This window comes from Histoplasma capsulatum, assembly GCF_000150115.1.
Source record: "Histoplasma capsulatum G186AR genomic scaffold supercont2.8, whole genome shotgun sequence".
Classification (NCBI taxonomy): domain Eukaryota; kingdom Fungi; phylum Ascomycota; class Eurotiomycetes; order Onygenales; family Ajellomycetaceae; genus Histoplasma; species Histoplasma capsulatum.
Window position 1 is genome coordinate 21,609 of NW_025544808.1, and position 15,878 is coordinate 37,486.

The following is a 15,878-nucleotide window of genomic DNA, read 5'->3' on the forward strand; positions in this document are numbered from 1 at the left end:
TCCCTGACTGAATACTAGTAATTTCAAGTTTTTCTTTCTTTCTTTTTGTTGTTCGTTATGTTTTGCCTTTATAGTTGTTTATCACCGGGGGCTCTAGGGCACTAATTGCTGGAGAATTGGTGATAGATATGTTTTGTTCCATCGTCGAACCACCATATGACCGGAGAAGGCTTCACAAGGCGAAGGGTTCCTACTAACCATTCCGAGCTAATTGCACAGCTAATCGACTGGCAGCCCGGACAGAACACTGTATCTTGCAGAGTTTGACACGCACACCATGCCTTTGCAACCTGCAGGGCCTCCCTCCTCGGCCACCGATGCAGTGTTTGTTGATTCGCAACCCGTTCCAGAGGTTCAAAGCCGGTCACGGGCATTGATTTCAACAAGTATGCCGGAAGAGATATTACAGTTGCGGAACTTGTCGATGGAATAGCTGGAATGGGGTTCCAGGCTAGTGCCATGGGCGACGCTGTGCAAATCATTAACGATATGGTGAGTACACCTTGCTGCCCCCCACCCCTCTACCCCTCCCCAAACGATTACATCCATCTCTAGCACAGGTGTCACCCAGCAATCACGTGTATGTATATGCCTAACTGGTTGATTGGCCCTTCGCATTTTAGAGAACCTGGCGCGATCCGGAAACTGGGGAAAAGACAGCTATATTCCTGGGATATACATCCAACCTTATCTCATCCGGTCTCCGAGAGACATTGCGATACCTCGTCCAACATAAACACGTCTCTGCCATTGTCACTACCGCAGGCGGAATCGAGAAAGACTTTATTAAATGCCTCGCTCCTACCTATCTTGGCTCCTTTGCGACGCCTGGTCTGTCGCTGCGAGCCAAGGGCCTGAACCGCATCGGCAACCTGATCGTGCCGAATAGCAACTATTGCGCTTTCGAGGACTGCGTGATGCCAATTTTAGACACGATGCTGGAAGAACGGGAGGCATCCGGTGTTTCGACAATGGAGACCCCGTTCCATTGGACGCCGAGTAAGATCATCCGCAGGCTAGGGAAGGAAATCAACAATGAAAATTCCGTCTACTACTGGGCGTATAAAAATGACATACCCGTCTTCTGCCCTGCACTAACTGACGGTAGTTTGGGCGACATGATGTATTTCCACACATTCAAGTCCTCGCCACGACAGCTCCGCGCTGACATTGTGGAAGACGTGAGAAAAATCAACACGATAGCTGTACGAGCTAAACAGGCAGGGATGATTATTCTGGGCGGAGGCCTGGTAAAGCACCACATTGCCAATGCGTGTCTGATGCGCAACAGCGCGGAGAGCGCGGTGTATATAAACACGGCGCAAGAGTTTGATGGGAACGACGCTGGCGCGCGGCCGGATGAAGCAGTGTCATGGGGGAAGATCAAACCGGATGCGAACAGCGTGAAGGTATTTCTTGTTGTATTATTATTCTACTTCTGCGTCAAATCTTGGCTAGCAATCAATCGGTCTTTATGTATCTCTTTTCGTTTCTTCCTGGTGTTGTTTTTGGCTGACTGTTCGGTTTTTCGTTATGAACAGGTATACGCAGAAGCTACAGTGACATTCCCCATTATTATTGCAGCGACATTTGCAAGAGGTGACAAGCGATGGGGAAATTAGGAGTGTGTGGTTTGAATTCCCTATCGATATCTCAAATAAAATTCTCAGTGATTAGTTGGGCACAAAATCCAGAGCATTGCATTTACTCCTCAGAAACCTACTAATAATACTCTTGCTTGATATGCAAGCAGCAATTGGTAAATTGCTCGGAAACCACCGAGATCGATGACTAAACCGCTATCCGAGAGAAACGGGTAGCATGGATGACACATGAAAGACGCCAGAGGGGTATACGAAGGAAATATTATGGAATAAAACATGAGGATATTCGACGATATAATAAAACTTAAAAATGCAAGTGAATAATAGGAATGAAAACTAAAACCTGGTGAAAAGCAAAAAGGATGAAATCTAACAAATCAAAATTAAATAACGGATGGAAATGCTCTTCTCGACCATGCAGAGCTGTGCCCGGATGAAATTGATCTTGAGGAATATGAAATTCAAAATTCATAGATGCTCTATTGGTCACATTACTGTGCAATCTCTGCTTCTATCTCTATCACGAGGGCGAGGGGGAAGAGCGGGATTGGGCGATTCGTCAGCACGTGTGTTGCCAGCTCGGTTTGGTGCTAGGTTATTATTATTGAATCCAGAGCTTGAGGATCTTGGTCCAACTATACTGGGGTTGCTGACCCGGGAGCCGTGATACTGCGAATGGTCCGGGGAAAGGGTATATGCTGGATTGCTGGCAGCCTGTTCGTATGTTGGCGGTGGCGCGTCAGAGATGAGGTTGGCCGCAGGGGTCCGGGCTGGCGGGATAAGTGATCGAATTTCGTGTGGTTGGGGTGCACGACGGCTGGCGGGCGAGCTTAATTGTTGTTGGCGAAAGTTTGAACTGCTGCTGGGGCGATGTGTAACTCCCTGAGATTGTGACAATGGAAAACGTGAAGTCTGAATTTGTGCTTGGTTACGCGGAGTTGTACGTCGGTGCTCTTCCTCGTCCTGAAACTGAAGGGCCAAAGCAAGCGCGTAGTCTGCGTCTGTTTGCTCCGTATTGTTAATTTGTTTTCCAATAGTCCCATTTAGGTTATTTCTTTGAGTTGATTCACTTGATGTCGCCAGGTCGTTTTGGGTAGGCAGTTGAAGTAGAGCTACAGGCTGTGGAGAATTTCCAACGGGTTGAAAATCCCCTGAAAAAAAGCTAGAATTACCTCCGTCGACATCAACTAGGCTTTCCCACACGATATCTTGGTGGCCAGCGTATCCAGCATCGGTTACAAGCGTAAAAAGTTGGTTCGATAGTGGATGTTTGAAGAGTGTAGAGAAATGATCATTTCGAAAGAGAATTGACATAGATCCGGGCTTCAGACATCTCTGGAGATGCTCCAGACCAAAGATACTCAGCTGGGTAGCATTTTCAACGTTAACGAATCGATGGATTGTGTCGATATCTTCTATTAACTTCTCCTCGTCAGCCGTGAGACATTGCCCATGAACGACGCGGTGTTCCAGTTCTTCTTTCCGAAAGTGCAGTAACTGAATATCTTCATGACTTTGAGCGACACGGTTTAGCGCTGCATATGCCGCAGAGGATGGTTCCGCGAGCCAGCCATGAACTAGCGGTAACTTAAAGCTACCATACAGTATAGTATCAGTGGTCTCGAGAAAGCTCCCAGGTAAATCAGAGATATCGTTTTGCTATAATGTGTTAGGTGGGAGGTCAGAAGCATCAACAGATCTATAGATGAGCACTTACCAAAACCAACCGTGGATTTACATTCATCCCTGTATGTAGCATGACAAGAAAGGAACTCAGGGCCTCGATATCCGGAAGTTTTTCAGCTTTATCTATGTGTGAAGTAATATCATCGAACAGCGCTTGCATTAACAATCCTAACGAAATTTTCTCCCGTAACTGAAGGGCTTTTACAACAGGCGACGGCGAATCCGCGCTGCTCCGCAGTACTAGTCCATTGACAAGGGCCAGAAGGGGGCATGGGCCGTTTTCGTTCTGTATCAAAACGGGCGATTTACGAGAACTAGTAATCCCATCCGTCCAGTTAATCTGGCGAATATCATAGGTTTCAGATAGCTTTTTCTGCAGTACAGGCATAGGTTGTCCAGATTTTTCTGGATGTGATAGCGGCGGTTGTCGCAGATCAATTGTAGCGTCTGGAGTCGTGGGCTTCGAGGTCGATGAACTCCGTTCATCCGGATTGGATAGAGTCTCATTTGATTTGCTTTCAACATGTGGATCAAATAAACTGTTCATGGGAGGTATATCCGTTTTGGTACTTTCGTTTGGTTTGATTTCTTTTGAAGAACTCGATTCACTGAAATTGGCCAGCTGAAAATTTTGAATGATCCGATCCGCTCTGTCTAATTGATAATATGGGTCGGATGATTGGATGGTTATAGATGGGGCCGTGTCGGCTAATGGCTCCTTCCCTTTCTCTAGAAGCGGACTCACAGTTTCTATTACTTGCGGGCCAGCTTTAAGGTCACCTTCATAGTGGCAGTACATGTAAGGTATTTGAGAAGATAGCTGTGCAAACTTCCCATCTTCTCCTTGCGATATATGTTGGTGTGTAATGGAATTCCCTATCAGATCAGTGAGCGATTTACAATGGTAATCTGCGGGTGTAATGATGGAACATAACATTTGGAACAACCTACCCTCTTGATGGCCATCCGAACTGCTGGATTGTGGAAATTCAAACGGGTCCGGGCCAGAGATGGAACTTTTCCGAGGGTCACCGCCATTTTGTCTAGCCTTCAAAAACGGATTATTTGGACGAAGCTGGCCATGCCTGGTAGTATGCATCAACCGATCCTGAATAGAAGACCTCATGGAAATTTCGAGTTTCGAATCAAGACTAGAAACACCCTCATTTTCTTTCTCGGGATCTTCAAGAGAAGAATCCAATATTTGTGCGCCTGTGTCAAACTGGCCGGGCTGGTGCAGAAGCTGACTAGCTAATGCATCAGACTGCGACAATAGAGCAATGTCTCCAGTAGCCGGACGACATATTGATTCCTGAATACACGGGTTAGATGCTTCATTATTCGCTACAGAGGAGGAGGGTACATAATCTAGGCCTGGTGGGGCAGAGTCGGAGAAGGGTGACTTTGGAACCGGGGTTTGTGACGAAAGAGGACCTTGAACACAGGATGCCGAATCCCAGGGTGGATGCGGTAAACGATTATTACCATCCTGGATGTGCTGATCATCTGGATGGTTGGGAGACACCTTTCCCAGGGCCATGGTAAATCACTTGGTGGAAACGTGACAGCGATTCTCGAAGCAAAAGCACATTCTCGTCCTACGAGTTGCCCTGTAGATCGGAGTCAATGGAAGAGACAAGAAAGAAATGTAGGCAATAATTTTCCTGCTTCCATTTGCTAACGGAAGATCCCGGACGTAGACTTCTAGTTATTCCCGCTTGAAGGCAACTTCCAGGCACATGGCGGATGGGTGTGAAACGCCAGTAGTAAACGTAATGTTGAGGATCGCTGATAAGATCAGAGACTAAGATGTTAGAAAACGGATGATCCGCTAGGATTGGAAGGGCATCAATAGCTAGAGTCCTTTCATCAGCGCAGTTTCTAACGGCGACGCTATGCAGCAATGATGAAGTCGATTGATCCCAACCAAATGTTTTTGGAGGCAACGAGAAATGCGCCTGCCTTGGGTGGGTTTGATGTGTTTGTGTTGTTTGCGTTGTTTGTTCTACTACTCGATATGACGTAACTGTGCCCGGAAGTATATATATCCGATATTTCATTAAAAAAAATTTAAATATAAATGTAAAATGTAAAATATAAAATCTAAAATACCCATACCAGCCGCTGTCGCAACTGTTCTGCTCTATCCCCCCCTCCGCCCCCAAAACATCCGAAGAAAAATAGGCAAAAAATAATAAAAGGGAATTGGTTATTCTCCGTAATGGCTCTCTATGGTTAGACTACAGCCCGTTGTATAATTTATTTCCTCATTTTGTCTGCAGATGCATTCGACAGTCCAACCCCACGCCTATATTGCGTTAGGGCTGCCGTCAGATACAATCAAGGTCCAGCAAATAATCCCTAATACGTATGTTTTGGGACCCCCGTGAACATATTTCCTTTATTGTTTCGATTCTCAAGGAATCATGCTCCCCTTCCCATCCCACTATGTTCGCGAACTGACTAGCTACTTAGGATAATATCGCTTGGAAAATACGGTTCATTCTTTGCAAACCAAATCATAGGGCGACCTTACCATCTCACCTTCGAGATTCTTGATCAACCACATGCGGAAGGCAATCACGCGCTTCGTATCGTTCCAGTGGCTGAGTTGCATGCAGAATCATTAATAGCTGATGAGTCTATTCCCGGGGAAGATGAGGACAACGAGGAGTTTCGGCACATTGAAAGCCCCATGCGGACAAACCGAGATACTGTTGATGATAATTCGAGCCAGCTTATGACTATGGACGAAATTGAGGCTTTGAAGGCGGGGACCACACATGCTGGCAGGGAGATCATCAACAAACTTCTGGAGTCCCATTCCGGCCTAGATAAAAAGACTGACTTTTCGCTGGCCAAATACACACTGAGAAAAAGGAAAAAATACCTCAAGCGGTTCTCTGTCCTACCCCTGGATATACCCCTCCTCACTCACTGGATGTTAGAGCAGAAAGATGCCACAAAAGTTTTGGAGCTAAGGGACGAGGTAATCGGGCTCATAGGCTGCTGGGCGAATGTCCATAATGGCGGAAATGCATTCATGGTTTCAGAGGCAACCGAAATACACCAGGCTAGTCGCTGGCTGATTATTGACGACACTGGAGGCTTGGTTGTGGCAGCCATGGCAGAGCGTATGGGAATACTCTATCCTCATGAGACTTACGTTCGAGACCTAGAAGACGATGAGCTCCCCTCACGGCTTCAAGCCGAGAAATCCGATGGCCCACAACCGCAAAATTCCAGCCAATATAGCCCTGCACAACCAAACAGCGACTCATCTCGGCCCGCTGACACCGCTGCTTCGTCAGCTCGCCGTCAACGCTTTTCCCCAGGGATGTCCGCTAACAATACCACGCTCACTATGATCCATCCCAATGCTCAGCCTAACCTATCACTTCTCAAGTACTTCTCGTTTGATGTTGGCGACCCATCTCCTTCACACCCCCTTCATACCAATCTCAAAACTTTATCTTGGCTGCAGCTCCTCGACCCTTCCACAGATCCGGTGTATTCCAATGAACCTCCGGTCGCATCAGAAACCGATCTAGCGAATTTGAAACCAAATAAACGTGGCATGTACTATCGCAAACGCCGGCGGTGGAATAAAGTTCGCAGAGTTGTCGACGAAACCCGGGCAGGCGGTTTTGATGGCCTAATAGTTGCAAGTTTAATGGACCCAACATCAATATTGAAGCACACAGTGCCCTTATTATCCGGCTCTGCACCAGTGGTGGTTTACGCACCACACATCGAACCATTAGTGATGCTAGCAGACTTTTACTCTACGGCCCGACGCACTGCGTACATTAGTCTTCTGCGCATCGCTTCCCAAAAGGACCCGGTCTCCACCAACGGGAATCCTAATCATGTCAAGGATCAGGACGGACCCAAGCAAGACGAGGCAACCGCAATCAACGAACGTGATTTCCCAGTTGATCCGACGCTCCTTCTGTCTCCGACCATACAAACATCGCGCGTAAGGCCATGGCAGGTGCTTCCTGGCCGAACACATCCACTAATGACAGGGCGAGGGGGTGCTGAGGGATATGTTTTCCATGCTCTCCGGGCGTTGCCCGCTTTAGGGAAAGTCGAAGCGAGAGGCCATCAAGCAAATAAGAAAAGGAGGACGGAAATCCGGAGCCAGCACAGCACGAGAGATGCCACTCCAGCAGCTACCATTATTTCGGACACCCAGAATCGCAGTTAAGAATACGGTAACTGCCTATCGGTACCAATATATCCTCAATCTAAAAGCTAGTAATTTCTGGATATATCCTTCCACCGCCCACGTATCCGAACTCTCTCGCTGAGCTTAAATTAGCACATTAGAACGCTAGCAGCACTGTTTTTCTTTCAGATCTATAGACGGCTATTTCTTTTCTCTTCTTCTATTTTTTTTTTTTTTTTTTTAAAAAAAAAAAGGAGGTTGGGCGCAAAATACAAATTCGAACATCCTTTGAGGTCCATTTGACGAATGGGAGTTAAAATATGGGGTGAGTAGTGACGAGCGGTTGAACAGAATACTAATACTAGTATGATGATGTTCTTAAGGTCAAAGGGGAAATGAGATTTGGGGAAGATAAGGTTCATCAAACCCATGGCACCAATTAGCCCATCCACAACAAGTCATGCTCAACTTGCTTCGCTTGTAGCTTGTTAGTGGTACACCAGGCAGTAGACGAGTACCCGGTGTAGCTTGAAACACTAACCATGTAGGGAGTAAATTAGCTTTCTGAGAATTCCATTTCGCCCGGTCGATACTGATAATGATAATACAGTGATTCTGCAATACGACTGGTTGCTGGCAGCCCTACGCGGTTAACACCCCATGCTCTCAGCAAGTGTGCAAAACAATAAAATGACATCTAGTTATAGATATAGTTAGCCAAGTTAACTAGTTACCAATAAAGTAGCTATGTAACTAGTTATTCAAACTGATGAAGTCAATCTGTAAAGGCGCGAGCCACATAACTACTTTATACAAGCAAGCCACTTCTCCTCAATTATGTTCTGTACACATGAGTACTGAACAACAACTAGAGTTAATCTGCAGTGATGAGAAAATTAGATTGCTTACAGAGGCTTCTGTAACAATATTTGACTCGCACTAGGATATAAGCTGTAAGCATGTTACTGGCACCAAGTATTTCTGTCTTCTAGAGGATCTCGAAGGAGCTAATGTAAGTGATGTTTAACTAGAGTTAACCTAAATCTTGAGATACCTCAAGTGGCTTGGAATGGAGGTATTTGGAAATGGTAAAGTATTAATTTAGAGCTTAAATTATAAGTGTGAGTCAAAACTTCTTATAGCAACCTCCATATACAACCTTTACGGAATTGATATGGTAAGCTTGCTACACATGTGTTTAGGCTTGATATTTGATTTGGCATTAAAACCGCACAGCCTCCATTCATTTGAGCCCCGGTATGGAGATTTTCATTTATGTTTTTATCATGCGTAAGGTGTCAACAAGCACTTATTTTTTTCACTTTCTAACCGGCTTATTAAGAACTCTATTAATTGCAGTGAATAAACGTTGAATAGTTAGTTAGTTAACTATATGGCAAGTCATTTACAGATTCTTAGTAATTGAATAAGTAAACACCAAAGTGACAGTTAACTAACTATTGATCAAATGACCAAAATGTTAAAGAGAAATTTGTCGCAATGCTAGATGTGTAAGTAAATCACTTTTAAAAAGAAATATTTTTAGCTGTTTATCCATTTAACTTCACTGTTATGTTAAGGGGTTTATTGAGTTCTTTTAGATGATAAATTTAATGGGGAAATATGTGTGAGATTCACATAATCAGTTTAACTAACTAGTTAATCAGTTAGTTATCAGCATTTTTTATGTAATAGTTATGTTCGATATGTAAGGAGTTAAAACGAGTTATGGTAAACATTCTTTGGTCATTGGTGCGGGGATCAGAGTTCTAACTACAAAGTTCTCCGTAGCAATAATCTGGCAACAACTTGAGAACACACCGCTAAACCCCAAATGGACGAGAGATACAAGAGCTGCATGCCCGGAGCATCCCCACTCAATAACCCGTGGAGGGAGATTCTCAGGAAAAACCAGCTATCCAGCGCATTGGGGTATTATAGGCAATCCTCCGGCCCCCTGCTACTGCAGCGGCAAAAACCGTAGTCTGTAGACCAATGCAATACCACCACGCAAACGATATTGTAGCAATGTCAGTTCCTGCGCCAGAAGGGCCTCCACTTCTGTAGGGCTGGCCGGCGGGGGTTACTAACTAGTGGTAGTCGCTGGCTATCTGATCCCCAGCTTTGTGGAGAAGTGAACAGCGACCAATCGACCACGGTAGTCATTGCCACATGACCTGACCGGTGACTAAACCTTGGAAGGCTTCCGTAAAACCCTGACGAACTAAACTCGGCGCCCGGCACCAAGGTAGTAGTAAATCCTCACCAGCCACGATCTGGCAGCGTTAACCACTTGACTACAAGGTCATACTTTGGGGGAATGCCTGACCTTGCTCGGCCTTGCAGCATGACAGCTTCTCTTTACATTACAATCAGCCTGCAATTGGCTTATAATTGATCTTTATCGTCTAACAAAGATATGGACAACGTAGAATGTTAGTCTCTAAGAAGCTAAAGTGAAAATGTATCACAGAACTACATATTTTTTTTCTTCTTCTATCTTTCTTTCTATATTCTCCACTAATTAGTTACCTAGGTGTATCCATAGGTGGGGCGCCTACCGTTACAGTGGGACAACCAAGTTTGAAGTGGAAGTACTCCATCGTAGGAGTTAAAAGTAGAGAAACTTTCTTAGTTGATCAATCGATTAGAAATGAAATTTTATACTGATGTCTGAACAATATACTAGTAAATATAGGAAGATCGAAGATTCTATATTAATATCTTAGTATATTGATATCTTCAATATCTTATTATCTTCTATTCTCTATAAAACTATCCATTATTTTGTATGCAATTGTTTTTTACTAAGTACTTGTGGAGAGTAACCAAACAGCCCCACACTTTTAGAATAGTAGTTTCTTATCGTCAACATCAGAAGTCAATACCCCGCCATAGCGAATTGGCTTCTTTCATGTTGCAAGGGCTAAACTTTAATGTTCAACACAAAAGTTCAAGTTAACCAATTGGTCACTAACTTACTTGTCCTATTAAATATCGTACAGTATTTTTATTGCATATCTTATATATATAATATGAAATTTACAAAAGATATTTCATGTGCAATTGTCACTACTAAAGTTGCGTAATGAAAAACGAAGTCGTTAGTTAGCTTACATTTTGTGACGCGTAGTCTCTCTCGCATTTGTTCAACTCATCCAGGGGTCAGATCTGTTGCACCACCCGCCATGATGGTAGTAAGAGGAACGAACCAATCAGAACACTCAACAAGATCAGATGTCAGATCAGATGATCGCTTTTAACCTTGGAATCCAGAGATCTCTCGATCTTTGTCCTGTCGATAATGGTTCCAGATTGAGTTTCGTTTAAAGTTCACAGCTCAATTCGGCACATTGTTCCTGGAACACCACGTTGAAACTCCTCACATGCTTATTACCGAGAAGGCGATGGAGTATTGAAGCTACCATATCATCAGAATACAGGCTTACCATGCCCCATTCTGAGGACCGATTTTCTTTGCCAGGGTTGGAGAGCGGATGAAATTAAGATACCTTACCCCGCGACTTTTTGGACCCCAAGGTTCCCGAGCAAGCGAGTGGACGAGCAGGAATTCTCCACACGCGTCATCCAGACATTGGCAGCATTTGATCTCCGACAGGAGAGTTATAAATATCAGCTCCTTCACACACAGGAATGGATGTCTTACCCTCAACATACAATCAGCAAGAGAAAACCCAGCGAAAATCACCTCCTCAATCAAACATTCAAAAAATCTACGTTCATTTCCAGAACAACCACTTCGTCATTCAAAATGCTTTTCTCCAAGGTTATCGCTCCTGCTTTCATCCTCCTCGGTGCTGCCTCAGCTGCCCCGGGTGGCCTCGCGCCTGAGAATGCTTCTAAGCGTGATCAACCCTCTGTTGGCGACGCCTTCGATAAGTACAATGAAGCTGTCAGGGTATTCACGCAGCTTTCTTCCGCGGCGAATTGCGACTGGGCCGGTATGTTAAACCCGCATTCCCCCATATAATTTATTGATAGGAGCTCGCACTTATTGACATTGGCCAACAGCCTGTCTCAGCTCACTTTCTGCATCATCCGCCGCCTGCATTGCTGCTGTTGGAGAGCTTGGTTTGGGTAGGTTTAGTTTTGTCTTCTCTCTCTCAAGTTCTCCCATTTTGGCTTGAACATGACTAACTTGCCCTAGATGTTCCCCTGGACCTCGCTTGCGCTGCTACTGCAACCTCTAGCGCCACTGAGGCATGCAAGGGCTGCTTGTGGTAAAGGCAGCGATTGTAGCACCCACTGAAAAACGTCCATTTAGCGACCACGCGATTATATTCTATTTTTGTCATGCATTTCAAGAGAGGTGAATATCTTGTTTTCTGTTACGTTACTTTGTATATACGTTGTCCTTGAAATGTAAATATATCTCATTCTGAGTCAAGTTGCCCTTCCCAACTGGGGCGATTGTATATACACCTGGTATGCAAATACAAACAAATCATACCCTCTTCTTGCCTCTCACCAGCAGCATCATCGTCATTATCACTATTCAATTATAGATGTATACAATAACAATGATATCTATCTCAGTATTTCTCAAGATTTTTCTAGTGAATAAAAATGTTCAAATAGTAGTAATAGAATTAAGCTTAGAATCAAACAATTCTTAGACTGTGGCGGAAATCCACTCCTTCTCTTTATCCTTTTTTCTTCCGCTATTCCGCCCTGTTATCCTTTGTTCTTCTGCTTCTGTCTCTTCTGCCTCTTCCGCCTCTCTTGGCGACTGTTCCTTTCGTTTATGGGAAGGTATATCCCATAAAATCCTAGTAGTAAGTATGGATAACTGGATAAACTCAGCGGACGTCTGACATTTATGAGACTAACTAAATAATCAAATATTCGATCTTAGTGGATAACCAACTGCTAGTGCAAGTACTTGATTCTTCTCAAATATTCTCGATAAATACAACTAAAAAAAATAACGATCCCAGTTTTTATACTAGTACTATTCAATTAAAACCTAATTAGACTTTTTATATCAGCTCTATATTTCCATGTTGTGTTGTATTATTTATTTATTTTTTTTTTGAAAAATTGCAATTTCCATGTACATACCTCTTAGTTATTCGAGACGACGATAGAAAAGTTATCTGTTGTGGTGATATTACATTGTGATGAGGCGCACCAACACCTTGGGAGTTAGTCATGGCAGTTCCAGGCGAGCAATCTCATTACACCCGTAGGCCCTTGGATGAGGAGGTGCACGTGGTGATCCCCTGGTACTAGATTCGCTCAACTGCGCGCCTACAACAACATCCACCTCACATCCAAAGCCCCATTCGGTGCCGCAAGGCACATCCCTGTGTGGGCAATGTTATTGCTTTTCTTTGGCGGGGACCAATGTCAACTGAATGAACCCGCGTCTTGTACACAGAACAGAAATATATCCAAAAGGTCCCCTCCGCTGCCGTGGGGGTCCATGAGGGCCATGTCTCCTATGCAGTGTGCCCGTGGTCTGCGGCATGGACGGACATGGGCAATGATTCGCTTCTCACTTGGACAGTTTCTAATCTCTGTGAGAAGGTGTGGCTATTCTATTCTTTTTCATATTATGCTACTATAGAATCTGTCCTCGCTGACGCAATCCTGATTCTTGCATTCAATATGATTACCGTGGCATTGGATTGAATCCGCCAAACCAGGATCTCTCAGCGGCTCAAGAGAAAGGTCTGGATCATTTTTCAATCAGGTCATTGCTTTTTGCGGCAAGCATATGCTCGACTCGTTGGCTCTTGTTGCTCTTTGAGAAGCTGTCTCCACCGCTTGTTGTCTGGAGAGAAACGTGAATGAAAAAATAACACAGATTCACAGGGCAAGAAGTGATGCCGATGGCGGGTTTTGATTATGATTGTGATTGTTATTCTCCTACATGGTGCAGTGATAGTTAATTCCCCTACTGCTCGCCCTCTGGTAGACCCCCTCACCGTGCGCGTTGAACCCTTTGTCTGGCGGGTGGTCTCAAGAAACTACTGCCTTACCTTTCTGGCCCCCCACTCCCACTCAAGTCCTATAAGACTAAATAATGATAATAATAACAGCTATCCCAGATCCCGCGGACCCTTAGCATTATGGCTTGACAGCTCCAGGAATGCACGGGCTGACAGCGTGCACTGTCATTGGCACTTGTTACCTTCGGTCTTGTTGCAAACTTCCCACCTGCACACAATCATGAAGGAGCTCGTCATCCCGCTCCTCTAAAATGTGATATATATGTGCTGAGGTTCTGAAGAAAATTATATTTTCCTATCATTTCTGTCAACTTCAAGTTAGTTAAATCTCTATGCTACGCTCGGTTGAACAATCTTTTACCCGCGACGTCTCGATTCAGTGCAGGTCGACCTCGAAGAAATGACTGTTGGCCACCTTCATTCTCCCTACCCGCAATCCCAGTTTTGCCGTCCAGGATGGTCCTGTCAATAATCCGCGCGAGCTGGCAGTGTTACACTGCGCTCGAGAGGCGCAATATAGCCCTCTACATCCTGGGCATTATGCTCTACAAATTCGGGCTGGAGGCTTTCAATGGATCCATTGTCTCTCTGGCCACCAACAGATACGACTATGATGCGTTGGTCTCTAACTCGACTCCCAAAACCTTTGAACGAGTCGGGCTCCTTACTGGACTTAACCAAGCCTTCCAGTGCATAGGTGCCATCCTTATAGCACCCCTCGTCCGGAGAGCTCCCACAAAATTAGTCTTGGCAATCTCCGTTCTCGTTTTTGGTCTCTTCACCGCACTGCTCCTGATCGTGGATGCCAGTACCGGCGGGAAATTCATGCCCAAGAGTTTCCAGCATAGCCATCCCAGGAACGATTTTTCCTACTATGGCAAGTACAACACAGACGGGTTAATTCCCATCTACTCAGTTACTGGTATCGCCTACGGGATGGTAGAACTGATCCGTCGTGTCATTCCAAGAGATATCGTGGGGGGAAATGTCCAGAAACTTCGTCGGCTCGATGCATTAGTTCACATCTTTTATGAAATTGCTGGAACTGGCGGCGCATTCTGCACAGCCCTGGCCCTAATCCCGAATCTAGGAAATAACTATTCTTTCATAATCACCCCCGTTTGTTTTGCCATGGCCGCCTGTACATGGTACTCTATAACCAACCTGGACTTCAAGCCCCAAGTACAAGAAGTGCTTTCCGAACATCCTGCATACGTCAAATCAATCGTCGGGTCATTTCTACTCTTCTTCGAATCATTCTGGACGGGCGGCAAGCTCATATTCACTAATCGGCGGTTCATCTGGCTGTTGCCCGGATACGCCATTGCGTTGTATGGCCACCGCTACCTGGAAAATGGGATAGCACCGGCAATAGCCCGACGATATCTGGGCAATTCAGCCTGGTCGCAGCTGATCGTTGGGGGCTCAAATTTGGGCGAACTGATAGGTGCTTCATTTGTGTTCTTTTTTACGAACCTCATTACCACCCCCATTCCATGGATCCGGCTTGATGCGGTACTGTTGTTGGTAGTATGGTACTTGCCATTTTGGTACCCCCCGGCTGGCCAGGTTGGCTATGCCTGGATAGCCGGCGCCACGTTTCTCCCCATATCTATCGGCTGGGCTGCCGGCGATGTCTCTCTCGCTGCATACATCCAGGCGACACTTGCGCGCGTGGAGTCTAAGACACGGAATGTCTCCGCCTTGGGCGCCGTGATGGCGTTCCTCTACACCACCTACATTGTCCTGTACGCCATCACTTCCCCGGCTCTAGGCTCGTACATAGACCACGTCTTCAACGAATCTGGTGGAGCCGAGAATGGCGGCGACATACACCTAGCGATACTGAACGTAGGCGCCGTTCAATTCACCATCCTGGCAGTGGTTATTTTGGGCGCGACATTTGTACCCCAGGGGGCCGTCGCACTTAACCCAGAGATATTGTTCGACCAGAAGCTGGACACGGAAATAGTCAAGCCTAGCAAGCTGGATGACGGGATCGATATGCCGAAGCGCCGCAAGGATAGGGAATATACTAATAACTATTCAATTCTCAATGGCAGCAGTCACACTAGTCGTCATGAAGTCTATGATGGCGGAAGTCGGCACCAGCGTTATGCAAATGTAGCATAGGCTGCTTGTATCGTTCCCATTTTTGGTTGATTGATTGATTGATTTATATACGTTCATTTAGTAGCATGGTTCAACAAGTCCCTCGTCATTTTCAACTTTTCTGATATGGGCATTTGTGTTATCTCTGATTCTATTCCCCGCACTACTCATCTCCTATGTAGTAAAGACATATTGTTTACCCCTGTTTTGATACCCCTTGTGCTAAATCAGACACGCAGAAAAATGCATGCCCACCAGCTCACTGGCGCTGGCAAGCAATCAAATTTAATGATATTCTTCCTTGCATTCTCTCATTTGATCTACGTTCCA

At 45.3% G+C, this 15,878-nt stretch overlaps 6 protein-coding genes across 6 annotated transcripts; 4 read left to right on the plus strand and 2 right to left on the minus strand.

The window, feature by feature from the left end:
• Nucleotides 1-277: 277 nt before the first annotated feature.
• On the plus strand, nucleotides 278-1,683 carry HCBG_05796 (deoxyhypusine synthase; the record flags this gene model as incomplete). Its single annotated transcript, XM_045432845.1, has 4 exons — nucleotides 278-324; nucleotides 351-492; nucleotides 624-1,409; nucleotides 1,542-1,683. 4 exons carry the CDS (start codon nucleotides 278-280, stop codon nucleotides 1,620-1,622), a joined length of 1,056 nt encoding a protein of 351 aa, XP_045286013.1.
• A 407-nt stretch (nucleotides 1,684-2,090) lies between these two features.
• Nucleotides 2,091-4,830, minus strand: HCBG_05797 (DUF455 domain-containing protein; the record flags this gene model as incomplete). The annotated part of the gene is made up of 4 exons (XM_045432846.1): nucleotides 2,091-2,605; nucleotides 2,777-3,263; nucleotides 3,322-4,166; nucleotides 4,242-4,830. The coding sequence occupies 4 exons, from the start codon at nucleotides 4,828-4,830 to the stop codon at nucleotides 2,091-2,093; spliced, it is 2,436 nt and encodes an 811-aa protein (XP_045286014.1).
• Nucleotides 4,831-5,453: 623 nt separating this feature from the next.
• On the plus strand, nucleotides 5,454-7,790 carry HCBG_05798 (tRNA 1-methyladenosine methyltransferase subunit GCD10; the record flags this gene model as incomplete). The annotated part of the gene is made up of 2 exons (XM_045432847.1): nucleotides 5,454-5,658; nucleotides 5,766-7,790. 2 exons carry the CDS (start codon nucleotides 5,573-5,575, stop codon nucleotides 7,498-7,500), a joined length of 1,821 nt encoding a protein of 606 aa, XP_045286015.1.
• A 1,572-nt stretch (nucleotides 7,791-9,362) lies between these two features.
• HCBG_05799 (uncharacterized protein) lies at nucleotides 9,363-9,810 on the minus strand (the record flags this gene model as incomplete). Its single annotated transcript, XM_045432848.1, has 3 exons — nucleotides 9,363-9,530; nucleotides 9,553-9,685; nucleotides 9,728-9,810. The coding sequence occupies 3 exons, from the start codon at nucleotides 9,808-9,810 to the stop codon at nucleotides 9,363-9,365; spliced, it is 384 nt and encodes a 127-aa protein (XP_045286016.1).
• Nucleotides 9,811-11,135: 1,325 nt separating this feature from the next.
• Nucleotides 11,136-12,028, plus strand: HCBG_05800 (calcium-binding protein; the record flags this gene model as incomplete). The annotated part of the gene is made up of 3 exons (XM_045432849.1): nucleotides 11,136-11,423; nucleotides 11,494-11,559; nucleotides 11,630-12,028. 3 exons carry the CDS (start codon nucleotides 11,234-11,236, stop codon nucleotides 11,704-11,706), a joined length of 333 nt encoding a protein of 110 aa, XP_045286017.1.
• A 1,864-nt stretch (nucleotides 12,029-13,892) lies between these two features.
• On the plus strand, nucleotides 13,893-15,569 carry HCBG_05801 (uncharacterized protein; the record flags this gene model as incomplete). Its single annotated transcript, XM_045432850.1, has 1 exon — nucleotides 13,893-15,569. One exon carries the CDS (start codon nucleotides 13,893-13,895, stop codon nucleotides 15,567-15,569), a length of 1,677 nt encoding a protein of 558 aa, XP_045286018.1.
• Nucleotides 15,570-15,878: the final 309 nt, after the last annotated feature.